This window comes from Chelon labrosus (assembly GCF_963514085.1).
Source record: "Chelon labrosus genome assembly, chromosome: 2".
Classification (NCBI taxonomy): Eukaryota; Metazoa; Chordata; class Actinopteri; order Mugiliformes; family Mugilidae; genus Chelon; species Chelon labrosus.
In genome coordinates, this window is record NC_140338.1 from 15,861,960 (window position 1) to 15,876,873 (window position 14,914).

A 14,914-nucleotide genomic window follows, 5' to 3' on the forward strand; every position below is an offset into this window, starting at 1 on the left:
ACTTGTACTTGAGTACACTTTCGTGCACATATTCATTGCCGAGGTTTTTACGCACCGACTCACTCTCACATACACACACACACACGAAAATGCCATCAGGTCAAGGGTCCTAAATGAAACTGTCTGAAGCTTCATCTGTGTACCTCGACTCTACCTCCCAGCTCCATTCAGAATCCTACACACATCTATACAACAGAGTCTGATTCAATTTCAACAGGCCAGGCCCTCCCTGTCTTTAATGGAGGAGGTGGGTGGGGGGTGGTGGAGGGATTGGAGCACGGAGATAGCTCTATTGTGTGACTGCCACCGGGGTGTACAACTGGAACGTGAACACAGTTTAATCGCACACGCTCAACAGCTGCCACCAAGGTCCCTAAATCCCCCAGGTTAAAGAACTGAGGGATTTTAACAATTACAACACTTGATTGGTACACGTGCACAAAACACAGCCTCACACGCCGGCATGCACACAAATCCAAATCACTTTGTCTATGTGTGTGTGTGTGTGGGTGTGGGTGTGGGTGTGTGTGTGTGTGTGTGTGTGAGTGTGAGAGCAGGAGAGTGTGTGTTTTAACATGAGGTGCATGGTAGCCATTATTGCAGCAGCCATCATTACTTATTTTCAGTGTTTATAAAAATGTCAAACACTTTCCATCTTTGATGTCTCTGTTCTTCTTTGGTAGTTTAGTCAGTGACTCGCCCAGTTTCATAATAACCCTCATCGTCTCGGAGAGATACAGCTTCATTACCCGGTGAACGGTGATTTTGACACCCAGACAGAAATGTCATGTGTTGCGCACTATCCACTGTTTGACTGCAGAGGTCACACTATGAGGAGCGTAATGAGTATTAGACAGCTAGACAGTGGAGCTGTGGTCTGGAAATCTGACAGCAATTAGCCTCTTTACATATACACACGGAGTGCTCTGCATGTGCACAGACGCACACAAAGTTGAAGCAAATATTTATTCTTGTCAGGGGATTAGTAGAAGTCGGATCTTGTGTGGATTAACTAGCCAAGCAGACAGATGATCAACAAACAAATGGTGGCGAGTTCAAAAGAATTAAATCCGGCAATAAATTTATACTCGGTTTTTCTTATTAAAGGTACAGCGTGATATAATCCTGTATATCCCGTTCAAATGGGATAATCTTGTTTGTGCTTTCTTTGCAGGCAAACTGACTCAGATAGTGTTTGGGCATCGTGACGTGGTGACGTGTCTGGCTCGCTCCGAGTCATACATTGGAGGAGACTGCTACGTCCTGTCAGGCTCCAGAGATGCCACCCTGCTGCTGTGGTACTGGAACGGAAAGCACTGCAGCATTGGAGAGAGCCCAGGCAGTAAGGCAAAGCACCCTAATATGTCAGAACACACACACACTCACACACACACGGGTATTCTCTGAGTGCTCACCCTCCCAGACAGTTGTGACTCTGTGATTTACGGCCTCCCTCTGTAAAGTAACAACTAGTTTCATCTGACCAGGCCAGGCCTCCTGCATACAGATTGGATTTCGCGGCACTGTCGCACCAGGAACAGCTTTCGATAATGTGTTTGAGATTGTGTGTTTCTGTGAGGCCAGATATCGTGAGAGTGTGTGTGTGTATGAGAGAGAGAATCTGTCTTTAATGTGAGTGAAAGTGAGGGCCACTTAGAGACGTTAAACGTGATGTTGGGGGTCGTCGGCCAGCACATGAAAGTTCACCACCATCCGAGGGCCACGGGGTCACGCTAGTCGATAAAAGTGAAAAATGTCATGGGCCTCCCTTACGTTACCATAACATATGGCATTGGCCATGATCAAAGCGTCGCGCACACATTGCCCGGTCCTTAGCCTCCTCAGTGCTAATTTAGTCAGCTTAGATCGGCGTACATGTTGTTAAGTGAGCCATTACAAATGTGATGAAATTTATTACAAATTGAGATTGGGTTAATAAGCCGCATTGGTAGATGGCTGTCACTGAGCTCTTATACGCTGATGTGGGATTTAGGAATCAATAAAAAAAAAAAATAAATTAAAAATCTAGTTAGTTGTATGAGATTTTCAGATTTCTCATAAATAATTCAGTTTTTTAAATTTAAAAAGAAAAATAGGAAATGGTATAAAAAAGAAAACAGAAAAAAAAAAAAACTCTTCTAAAATTTTTATTTTTAACTATTAGCACAGCCTAGAAATGGTTGTTTACTGAATTACAGTAGGAAATTATAGAGTAGATGATACAAATAATGACATCATGCTATGCATCACAGCGTGTGTTTAACATAACATAACAGACTTGATTGCACAGCAGATATGTGTGTACGTCTCCATGCGTGTGCTCTGCGTGTCCATGCAAGCATGTGTGTGCCAGCCTAACCCCGGTCGGCTCGGTGCTGGTTACCACTCTCGAGCCAGATGAGCAGACAAAGCAGTCGTCATCCCAACTCCTCACCACCACAATGTGATGCTCCATTGCCCCAGACCGCAGGAGGCTCTGCCAAGTTCAGCTGCGTGTACACACACACACCACACACCACACACACACTCGTACTCGGAGAATGCATACAGACAGCAGACTTTTCTTTATTCCTCTTCCAAACATTCAAACACTTTAAAGTCTGCGTATACACTCCAATGAGAGCACATGCTAACACACACACACACACACTCTCCTTCCTTTTCATGCGTAATGTTCTGTGGACGTCCCACACACTTCATAAGCTTGACACAAATGCGTCTGAATGGCTGATATGCACATGTACACGCTGACCTATGCTCACTTGGTTCCTGCTGCAGGCACATGTTGTTTTGCACCGAAGCAGATTTCACAGGCGCCACTGCCACCTGGTGGCCACACTATAGCAACCAGCACAGTGTGACATTCATTGACAGTCAAGGAGATTCCTGTTTTTCTTTTGTTGTTAAAGCCACAGATAATAAATAATAACTAGTGCTTTATTAGAAGTTACTGAAGGAAATTACGGAAATTATTTTCTCATCTCTGATCTTTTCTGTTGTCCCTGCCGCGGTAAAACTGTTCAACAAACAACCTGTACGCTTCAAATTTATCACTTTCATTTTAGCCACATGGCTCACATGTGATACTTACTGATGGCGAGACAAATACTATTACTATAAATGGACTTCTCGTGTGTATATGGTACTTTGCTGACATTGCACACCTGGTTTTCACATTTTTATTGTTTTCCTCCCTTTAAATAAGATCTTAACAGTTATCCACATAGTTCACTGCATAATACATTAAATCAATCAAGACAAACAGCGCTGCACTCGCTATCAACGAATATATTAAACTTATGGCTCATTTTTCACATACAGTTTACCATCTTAGTTTTTTTATTTCCCTCATTCGTTTAAGTATCTCTTCAACTTACTGATCACAGGTCTCTATATTTTATCATGCTCAATAGTGTGTTGTGTTTGTGTCCGTGCTGTGTTGTGTACATAAGCAGATTATCTGTGTGTGTGCAGCTGTGTGCAGCCCGAGACAAATTTCCTCTCCGGGACAATAAAGAACATCTTATCTTAACCTCAGCTGCCACGGTGACCTTAGAGTTGGATCCACACCTCTGCCGAGCATAAAACTCACCGGTTGTGGGCCTGTGGTGTTGGACTGAAACCATTGTTGGTTTGGTTTAACTAATTAACTGGCCACTGAGTGTAGACTTGTGTTCGGTAAGAATTTTTCAGTGAATTTATCGTGATATCATCCCTCATGTGTAGACGTTCTACAAATTTGAACAACAAAAGTCATACTGAGTATTAATTAAAAGATAATAATAATAACATAATACTCTTTTTACTACTTTATACTACTTTTCCCAGACACTGAATACTGAATTATTTATGTATCAGTGCACAATACAGTAACTTCTGCTTACACCAAACTTTAATGAAGTATTCATGCTAAAATGAAATGATTTGCGTTATTTTTTTGTTGTACTATAAATCCCCACGACATGAGCAACACACACACACACACACACACACACACACACACACACACACACACCTTCCCTACCATGAGACACACAGACAGTCGATCCCCCTCCTCAGCGTCCCAGTGTTAGTCACATACAGGTATAAGATTGTGATCAGATGTGGCCCTAATTCAAACCAAATGGCAGGCGGAGGCTCGAAATGTTAACCGATACATCAGTGTATCAACTTTATTGATCTTCACTGAGCGAAGTCCAACATCGCGCTTTCACTCCCCGGCCCCTGCGGGTCATATGTTTTGCTTTTAGTGACATCGAGGCTGTTAAACAGTTAACCAAATGAAATGTAGATGTTTAGGCTGTGGCCCTAGTGGAACCAAAGTTGGGACGGCTGGTACGTATTTGCAAAGTGGACGGGACAGCTGCGAGTAAAGAGGGACAGTATGTGACTAACTCAAGTGAATGGCCGTGATTATTCCACGAATCGTCTCATGTCCCTGTACGTTTTCATTACCATACATCCCTTACAGAAGAGCTCTTTTCTAAGCATCACCTTGTGATCTGTGGTATTCTCCGCGCTGTACATATGGACTTGATTGCGTGATTGATTTGAAACATTGCTGACAGTTAGCTTGCCCTCTTGTTTGCCTTTTTTACAAGAGAGAGTAGCGGTCAGTACGGGCGCTGCAGAGTCTTTCTGCAAAATCTAATTAGGGTTTAACAGTAGCTGTGGTTTATTAGTGAACCTGTATTGAATTTAATGTTGTATAATTGAATTTAAAAGAGACTGCATGAAGTCAGAAAGGCCCTTCTGCTTCAGTGACACTTAAAAGTATTACAGTATATCCCTAGGAGGATTGTATGTCACTGGCATTTACTGTAAGGAGTTATTTTTATTGGAAATTGGAAACTAGTTTACGTGAATGACATTGGTTTGAATAGATTTTGTGTCAGTGCACAAATACTAGTGGAAAAAGAATTTATACATAAAGAATGTGAGTGGCATTTCCATGTTTTATTCTTTTTTTTAGCGTATTTTTGCCACTAACACAAAAATATAAGACGCTGTTTGACCTGCTCAGCCGCCTTTATTTCCAAACGTTCATACACCAGCATCTGTCTTGTCAAAAAGTAATGGTTTGTAATCGTGCAGAAAAGTCCAAACTTCATGCAGCTGTGTGCGTGTGTGTGTATACATGTGAGCGCTTACGCACAGAGAAGACAGATGGAGAAGTTACAGACGATTTTGTTTTGTCGCTCGCCCTGACAGCTCAAACCAAAACAAAATGACAAAAACTTCATGACTTGGACCATAACTTACTTCAGCTCGCTCTGGCTCTCTTTCTCTGGACTACAGAAACATCTGGATCCAGTGAAGGCAGTCGTGGGGAGAAGGGTTTTAAACATAGGAGGAGGCTGCCGGTGACAAGTGCTAGAGAGGGAGAGTGAATGAGGAGAGAAGTGTGCGTGTGTGTGCAGGACAATAGGCTTAAAAACTGCTGCGAACACAGTGTACATGCATATAAAATATATATATATATAACATAACATTTTAAGTAAAGAGGGAACAGATTTATCACCTGGCTTTTTGTCTTTTTAATTTCTTTCTTTGTTCACAGTTATATAATCATAATCCTCTGTCTTATAATTCTTCTACTATATTATTACTCCCATTGTTTTGCCTTGTGCTCCCTCTTGTGTCCAAACATTGCTACTACATATGGTAATATGCAGAACTGCTTGTGTTTTCCCAGCGATGTTTACCACGCCGAGGGCCATCCTTACAGGCCACGACTGTGAGGTGACATGCGTGAGCGTGTGTGCTGAGCTGGGTCTCGTCATCAGTGGCTGCAAAGGTGAGTCTGCTCGTCTCCAGTGTAAAGTTTTGCTTTTGTTAATTGTGGAGTCTTAATGTCAATGGAGACTTGGAGACACAGGTAATTGATCGATACAGATAACCGGCTCATGTGCAAAGGTGAAGCAGTCCTGATGCAAACCTCAGTGGCTACCTGTGCAGTCAGTAATCATATAATATGTAGTACATTTACAATAGAGTAAAACAGGAGCATTGTAATGATATATGTTGCAACATAAAGCATGCACGTGTTTGTAAGTGGGGAGTGTATAATATAATGTGTACATGCACATACGCATATAGGAGATATCTGTATGATAGCAGCAGACATGCAAGACAGTTTTGCAAAATAAAAAAGCATATAAACAAATGAAAACTTTAAAAAATGTAAAGTAATGCTTAATATCAAAACTGCAAACTTGTCTTAACTTCTTGTCCTTTCTGTGTATAGAGGGTCCTTGTCTGATCCATTCCATGAATGGGGACCTGCTGCGGACCCTGGAGGGCCCAGAGCGCTGCCTACGGCCCCGCCTCATCCAGTCCTCAACCGAAGGACACTGCATCATCTATTACGACAAGGGACAGTTTTGTTTCTTCAGTGTCAATGGCAAACTGCTGGGACATGTGGAAGTGGAGGACAGCATCAGGGTGAGGAAATGCATCTGCGTGAGCCTGCATACGAGAGAGAACGCTTTTGCATATGTGTGTCTGCACCGCATCAGCGTTAAAAAAAAAAAAAAAGAAAAAAAAATCTCCTCTCGCTGATTAAAGGTTTTAGTTGGAGATCTGAGTGAGGTAAAGGTCGTCGGGCCGTGGGGCAAACCATGGTTTCACATCTCTCCTTCCCCTTTCGCCCGCGTACACCAGAGGAAATGGCTCTTTTGATCCAGGGCTCTGTTGTCAAGTCAAATTGCGGCTGTGGTGGAAAGCATTCCAGAGGAGTGGTCAGTCCTGGACACCAACACCATTAACTACCCTCCAGCGCAGGACGACACATTCCCCATTTCCCACATTTCCTCCCTCGTGGCTGGAGTGACACAAGATAGTGGCTACTGCCTTTGGTTCCCCGACCCGTTGTTTCCGGTTTGGCCTGGGAAATGTAAGCTAGCCCTGACAGACAGCCACACGCCTGTTTCCTATTAAAAACCCTCTTGTGCCCTGGCTCCTAACCTGCCAGCCCACTCCTACACAAAGCTACACAAAGCTACACACATGCTGATTGAGTGCATTACCATTACTCTGAAAGTAGCTGGATTTCATGAGTACTTTATTGTGTCTTTAAGGGAAACTAACAATGTTTTTGGATACTTGTCGAGCTTTGTATTTTTTCCCAGAGTTCCTTCTTAAGATGAAGCTTGGGAACCGTGCAGGCTACTTTTCACTTCTCCTCCACTGTAGTAAATTCCAGCCATGTCAGATGGCATTAGGAAAGTCCTAACATCTTAGAGTGAGGCTGTGAGAGTCTTAACCCCCCACCACCACCTCCTACCTCACCCCTTTAGCTCCACCCTCCTGCTCTGAGACTCCAGCAGTATTTAGAGCAGTCATGTACATACCAGAATCAATCTCTCTGGCCTTGGAGCCTCGGCACAGTATGACTCCGGGATAAATAAGTGTTTGTCCTGGCCTGCAGTATACACTTAGAAAGAGAGGGGAGAATGTACGCGCTGTGAATTTATAGGGGTCTGGAGTCAGAGGTTAGATGACAGGCTAACAGTCGGCATCCTAGTCTAATAGCAGAATCGGGTGACAGCAGCCATACTGAATGGATTACATTCTTTTAAGTACTAGTATAACTCAGGCAGTGTAACCATTCCAGCACTTCTTTCACTGCCTGCGTCCGTGTAACAGGGGGATTAACAGCACCATAAATTAAACTTTTTACCTTCTGCAGCCCCAGAATCCACCCACTGTTCCCCTGGAAGACGTAGGAAATATTGGCATTAAAAGTGCACATGTTTCTGCTGGAGTCATTTTTTAGTCATCCGAGCCCGGGTAGCCATCTTAGCCCCCACAGAGCCGTCGGCCATCTTGTTTGACCGCCCAGTGGCAAAGGACTGATTTATAGTGTCTGTCTGCAGCCTCCTACCTGGCCAGGCTGACATGTCTGCCAGTTCTCCAGCCTCCTGCTGGGCTCCAGTAAGGTCATGGACTCCAGTAGTTGATACACAAGTACATTAACACAGTGTTCTCTCTCTCTGTCTCTCTGTCTCTCTGTCTTTTTTTACTGTTGTGCAGTGAACTCTACTGTATGCCTGCAGAAATGACCAGCCTCTACAGCCTGTTAGATCACTTTAGAAAGTTTAAAGCTGCTCTAATAAGCGATTGTTATCAACGTTGAACAACAAAACAATCATTTGTAGTCACGAATCCTGAATTATCTTGCAGTTTGCCTCATCTGTTGTGATCATTTTGGCTTTATTCATCTCAGAAAGGTTTGTCTCTGGCTGGTGGACACACAACCAAAGACGCAGATGTCTTCTCTAGGAGTGGGTTAGATTATCAGAACATTTCAGAAAGGTGGCGGTTTTTCCTGGGAGGTGTTCTGAGTCTAGAATCTGACGTGCATTGGTCGTGACGGGCTGAACTGAACATTGTTGTCAGATTATCTTTGATTGTTGATACACATGACAATTACTGTACACACAAAGCAGACCCACAGCGCACAAATCAAAGCAGCGCTGCACTCAGTCATGCTCCGTTCCCGGCAATCGTGGATGCCGATCTCACGCGGCAATTAGGCTGGATTGATTCCCGTGGCCTCCCTCCAGCGAGCAGCGCGTGACCGTGGCGTGAGCGCTTCCACGTGCCCGTTAGTGCCTGAAGTGCGTGCGTGATGAGAATGAGAAACAGAGAGTGGAACTGCATCAAAGTTTTTTTTTTTATATATACACACAAAACATTTACTTAATTTAACCTGCAGTTTTTCTTCTTTTGAAGGCTTATTTATGTTTTCCTTACAAAATCGAGTTCCTGAAAATGACTTGTTCCAGTTTCGTTTTCCCGTTTAATATGAGCCTGATTGAACACACATGTTGCTGATGATTGAAGTGTCTCTCGCTGAATCGGCTGCAGCTGAAAGACGTCCGAGTTTTGGTGTCACGAAAAACCACAAACGACAAAAGCTTTAAATTAGTGTCATTTGCCGCTTTTAGATCTTCCATTCTGTCTCGTCATTTCATCGGCTGCAGTTACCGGCTGATTGATGCCCCTGACTGTTTCAGTTTCTGCTTCCACTGTGCGCTGTGCCCGTAATAGACTCCAGCACATGACTTGATTTGTGTACATCTGATTCCCGGGGGATCCATTCAGCTGCTACAGTTTGTAGGAAAAGCAGATGAGACGAGTAAATCTCAGCGCCTCACTGTGGGGAGCCATCTTTGTTGCGAGCCCGGGTCTGTGTACAGAAAGCCCCCAAGGATGGCAGCACTGACCTGGAATCTGTTGTCAGATCACACGAATTCGCAGTATGAGCTTTACTCAGACAGAAGAGATAAACTGGTCCCAGATTACCAGGCCTATTCGGGGACGATTTATGCGTGTGGTTCCAAGTTGAATAGCTCTGCTGCTGTGGTTTTTTTGTTAGAGCATTGAAGGACAGTTAACAGATGACTGTTCAAAAACTACACGCTCTGAAGCCTTGTCTAATATAAAAGCTATGATGAATCTAACACGCTAGAAGTACAAAAGGGAGTTCTTTAAAAAGTTACTCACAGATTTTTATTTTCCTGTTTGTCTTTGTCAGGCCATGCTCCTCAGTCGTGACGGTCAGTACCTGCTGACAGGTGGAGACGGAGGTGTGGTGTCTGTCTGGCAGGTCCACAACCTCAAACAGCTGTTCACCTACCCCGGCTGCGACGCAGGGATCCGCTCCATGGCTATGTCGCATGACCAAAGGTAATGAGCTCTCACAGAAACCAGCATGTACGTAAATATGACAAACGTCTGCAAGCAGTGGTGGAAGAACAGCTCAGATCAGATCAGTGTGGCAAGGTTAAAATGAGTACAGCATGCGTTCAGAGTAAAAGTGCAGATGAGTTTTTGTGGTTTAAGCAAAACCTTTACTGAGCCTTTTGCCAATTGCCAATTCATTAGGTACACTTCTGCAAAAAACAGAGCAGTCTTTCACTAAATCTCATCTTTATGAACACTCAGTATTTGTTTAAAATAACACTGTTGTTTTCATTTTGGAGGCTGCGATTTGTAGCAGTAGTGAATTATATTGTGTTGTACCCACACATGTTTCTATTATTTTGGCAACCCCATTTTAGTCAGTGGGCTAGGCTAAATATCAGAAACACTTCAATACAATTTAACAGGTCACATCCTCCAAAATGATCAGACAGTTGTATTACCATCTTTCTTACACAGTTATGAAGTTGGATTTAGTGCAGGACTGTTATATAAGGATGCATTTGTTTTCACTAGTGTACCTAATGAACTGGCTAGTGACTGTTTCTGGAAAAAAATATAATTTGTGGGGTTTTTCACTTGTGAATAGAGTGGCTGCTATTGAGCTAAGGTTATAGTGTGAAAACTCCTCATATGTATTTTATTAATAATATTTTATTTTATTTATTTTATTATTATTTAACCAGGAAGATCCCATTGTAGCAGCAAATACAAAACACAGTTACAAAATGACACCATTAATACAAAATGAATGACAAATAAAAGAGAAAATAGACAATTTACAAGCAGATTATAAAAAAACAAGTGCATATGGTGGAGTTGGCCTCAGTTATTCAGTTAGTTTCCAGTCATTCTGAAACATATTCCATGCAAAAGGTGCACAGTGGACAAAAGGCCTTTTTCCCTATTCATTACTTGCAAACGGAACAGAAAGCAACCATAGATCTTGTGAACAGAGAGAGACCAAGGAGCAGCTCTGCTCTGTGAAATAATACAATGACTGGTGCAGGAATATCTTGGCAACATTTTAATTTAAGCTGCTTCATGACGATATGTTCTTTTAGGATGATGAGCAGTTTTGTTTTCCTAATAAATAAATAATTAGCTAGCAAATGAAATGATCTGAAGTGCACCTCAATTAAATTCAGATTCACAGCAAACTAAAAGCTGGTTGTTCCCCCCTGACTCTCCTTAGGTGCATCATAACCGGCATGGCATCTGGAAGCATCGTCCTCTTCTACAACGACTTCAACAGGTGGCACCACGAGTACCAGACCAGGTACTGAGGTGAAAACGGACGCCGCTTGACCGACAAAACGTTGAGGAAAAACCCCCCACAACCTGTTGCAAGCGTGAACTCAGAGGCACTGTTCTGTCTGTATCCTGAATGTATCTCGATGAAAGAAGAAGAAAAACATAACAAATGTCCGTTCTAGTTAAAGAATCTAAAACTATTTTTAAAAAGGGCATTGCTATATTTTGTAGATCAGATAGAAACTTTTCATATAAATCTTAGGGTGGGGGTTATGTTACTGTACGGTTAAAAGCAAATCTATTTTTAGCTGTAAGAGTCTATTTTCATCTCTAGACAAAAAAAATAAAAAAGGGATTTATGGGGAGTTAGTGAAAATCTTTTCTCTTGACTTAAAAATCCAAATATTTGTGTACTTTAGGGTGAATGATTTATTTTTTTTCTGTAGGTGTGTATGTGGGGAATAATTATTAAGCTATCATTCACTTTAACATGCTTTTCCCTATTTTGGCAGCACAGCAGGTAGATAGGAAATGTTTGAATAAATAAAATAAAATGTAATGGAAAGAAAGACAAGTGACGAGGGAATATACATTCATATAAATATCTATATATACAATGTTTAAATGTAGTCCTCCATATTTAAGATTTCTAATCCCTCTGTACCTCTGTGCTTGCTAAGAGGTTGCGTCTGTGTGCATGTCTCACTACTCATATAAATCATATCGGTGCAGATTTATCTCATTATTATTTAATATTTCAAACATCAACGCGTCCCGACGTTTCTGTGAAGGAGTCGTTTTACTTTTCTTTCCGCGATGACTGAAGAAGCAGTGAATATTATTTTCTAAAATGAGAATTGTGACCGATAGATGGAGCTTTACATTACCACATTTAAAAATCATCATCATCATACCTAATGTCCAAGCCAGCTCAGCGTCTTCAGAGTCCTCTTCGAGTCCAGTCTCCACAGCAGCTAAACGCTATGTGAGATGTGCAATGAAAGGCAGGACTTAACCCATTTCTATCTGGGTTGTTCTTTTATTTTTCTCCATCACAGCAGTCTAAATCACAGAAGGAGTGATTATGCTGAGGTGCAGTTCAGCACTAAAATGCTAATGAGGCATATTCCTTTGATAATCACTAAACAAGCGTCCTCCTGTAACCTTTTGATTTCTGGAAACATTCCTTTCTTTAAAGTTTGCTCTTCGATGTGGTTTGAATCTCCGGTTATATAGGAAATATACTTTTATCTATCATCCAATATTTGTTTTGTTTTTGTTTTTTTTGCAATCATTTTGGAGTGTTTTGTGTGCCGAGTTCTGACAATAAAATGAAATTTTATAACTTGAATTGTCCTGGGTGTGTTTTCCATCAGGTGGCACTGAGAGTGAACAGCGCCCTCTAGTGATCAAACTCTAGTAACACATACACCACAACCAAAGCCGGGTTTGAACTCTTTATTGCCAAAGTAGTGGGACATTAAAAGCAGTTGCTCTATGCCTAAAAATAAAAACCATTACTCCAGTTTGACACGTTTGATCTAGCTATTTAAAACAGTCTTTTCATACAAATTTCCCTTTTACAAACTGCTATGACAAAGCATATGAAAATCTACTTTACCTACGCATACATGAGGGAAATTAAATGTACCAACTTGACTTTGTGTGTGTGTGTGTGTGAGGGTGCTGTCTTACAGGAAGTGGAAGAGGAGTAGTCATGCAACAAGAGGCATGTTTAGCCCCACTAACAACGAACGGCTGGGATAAATCCCTTCTAAATTAATTTTTAAGGATGCAGAACGTGGGACATCATTGTTCAGCCAAGCTGGTTCTGAGAAAAGGCATCGTTAAGCTTCGAGTTGTTGGCCCCGTTGCCGTGACAACACATTCATTCTTATAAATCCAACAGACCTAAAAACCACGAGTTGAAACATTCTGAACGAATCGAGCGTCGACGAGAATCATGCAGCAGTGCAGCGCTGTCAGGAGACGTTTAACCTCTATACTATACCTTTGTGTTAGCTGGGAGCGGTTTGTGTTGGAGAATTCCAGTTGATGAAAAGAAATGCAGTTTGGTTTTAATGCCTGTTGGATCTCATTGCTCTATTTTTTTTTTTAAGGAACAGCAGTTCAGACTGCTCAAACACACATAAGCAAATACAAACCTTCAAGTTTCAGGTGGACAGCTTAGGTTCATCACACTATGTACAAATACAGTGTTGACATAAAGAAATAATACAAACAACGTGTGAGCATGTCGGTTACAGTGGGTGAACAAAATATACGCTGCTGTGCCAAACTGACTTTTTCTCTGAAAAACTCATTTATTTCTGTGATAGGGCACAGAAATAATTTAGATTTTCTATTTCTACCCTCTTTTAATACCATGACAGTGGGTAGGATTGTGTTTGTGCTCCTTTTCCAGAGGCAGTGTTCCAGTCACTGGGTAATTTGTTTTTTTTTTTTCCACTAAAAAGTAGCTCCAATTAAACTGAATTATAAGATGACTAATCAGTGAATTAGTAACTGGGACATTGTTTCTAGAAATAGGGTCAGATTTGTATTTATTTTTTATTTATCATAAGAGCATCACAAACTAAACTGTAGTCACCTCTATTATACTGAAGTACTGACAGAGTGATCATTATATCACTTACGGTTTCCAAGGGCTCACAAGATAAACCTAATAGGGTGGAAGATGATTAACAGCTTATGAGGACAGAGTTTCCTCTTGGTTTTCAGTGTATATGCATTTCATTTTGAGGGATGATCAAAATACAGAATTATTTTATTTAGAGTAGTAGTGACCAGTATTGATCATGTTTGAGCGAGCTTTGGTAAACTTTCTGTGCAGCGGACATTGTGATACCCTGTCTGAAATAAAGCTAAATATGTCACGTTTGTCAGTCAAACGCTTGGAACGAAGCTGTTGTAGGGGTTTTAAACTGTTAACTGAGTTCTCTGCTGCAAGTTATCAGACCTGGACGACTTCAGGATCGAGACCTGTGTTTGTTTTCGTTTTTTTAACTTCCTGATTCCTCCACTGATTCTCCTAACATCCATTTATCTGGTGTCCACCAATCAGAACGCTGTCCTGATCAGGACTTTGAAAAGCCTCGTTCTAATGACATCCAAGGCAGCTATGTGGTGCAGAGACCACCTCGCCTCTGTGTCAGTTTGGCGTTGAAATCGCATTAGTTGCGTATTTTTTTTTTTAACAGAGCCATTGTTTCAGATCTAACAGCGCCGTTTCTACATTCACGATTTAAAAAAAAAAAGCAGTAGAGCTGCAGCCGTTTAAAGCCCTGACTAACCATTAACTACCTTTCTTTAATTGATTAAAGAAAGGGCTTCTTATTGTTGTTTAATTGCACCTAGAGTAAAAGCACAGAGAACATGTACACATGCACAACCGTAGGACTTCTACTCTAAGAGTCAGAAATCTCTCATGTAAAATAGTTTCTAATCTTAGCAGGCATATAAAGAAATGAATGAAATATCCGTTTTCTTTTCTTGTTATTGCTTGACCCTGTGTCTGTTCTAGTTACTGTTTTTATTTTGTCCACCCACTGTAAACAGTAACACTCAAATTGTACTTTTGCTGTTACTACCACGATAGCTACACTACGGGCCGTTAGTCTAGCAACTTCAGACTCCTGATATGCTCAGATACTCGTGTTACTGTATGAATATAAAGTACTATCTCTCCGCTAAAGCAATAGGAGGTCACGATGGGATGTGTTTGAACCGAGTAGCTATGTACAAAAGGGCCACGGGCGTCAACATGTTCTACTAAAGGGACAGAATTCACATTAAAGTGATACAGCAACGCATGACTTAAAACAAACCACTCAAAACAGTGACGTACAGTTCATTCTGGTTCTCCTCATCCTCCATTAATAAATAAACATATATATTACATACAATAAACTCCTCAGAAGAATGCCTTGTA

The 14,914-nt window shown here is 41.6% G+C and overlaps 1 protein-coding gene across 6 annotated transcripts in view; it reads left to right on the top strand.

The window, feature by feature from the left end:
• Window positions 1-12,313, top strand: part of lrba (LPS-responsive vesicle trafficking, beach and anchor containing) — a 182,029-nt gene extending 169,716 nt beyond the window's left edge. For all 6 annotated transcript variants that reach the window (XM_084565451.1, XM_084565454.1, XM_084565452.1 and 3 more), the window contains 5 exons: window positions 1,175-1,342; window positions 5,696-5,797; window positions 6,248-6,444; window positions 9,542-9,693; window positions 10,904-12,313. In XM_084565451.1, the coding sequence (XP_084421577.1) occupies window positions 1,175-1,342; window positions 5,696-5,797; window positions 6,248-6,444; window positions 9,542-9,693; window positions 10,904-10,994 (710 nt within the window). In that variant the 3' untranslated portion in view covers window positions 10,995-12,313. The remainder of the gene's footprint in view (window positions 1-1,174; window positions 1,343-5,695; window positions 5,798-6,247; window positions 6,445-9,541; window positions 9,694-10,903) is intronic.
• Window positions 12,314-14,914: the final 2,601 nt, after the last annotated feature.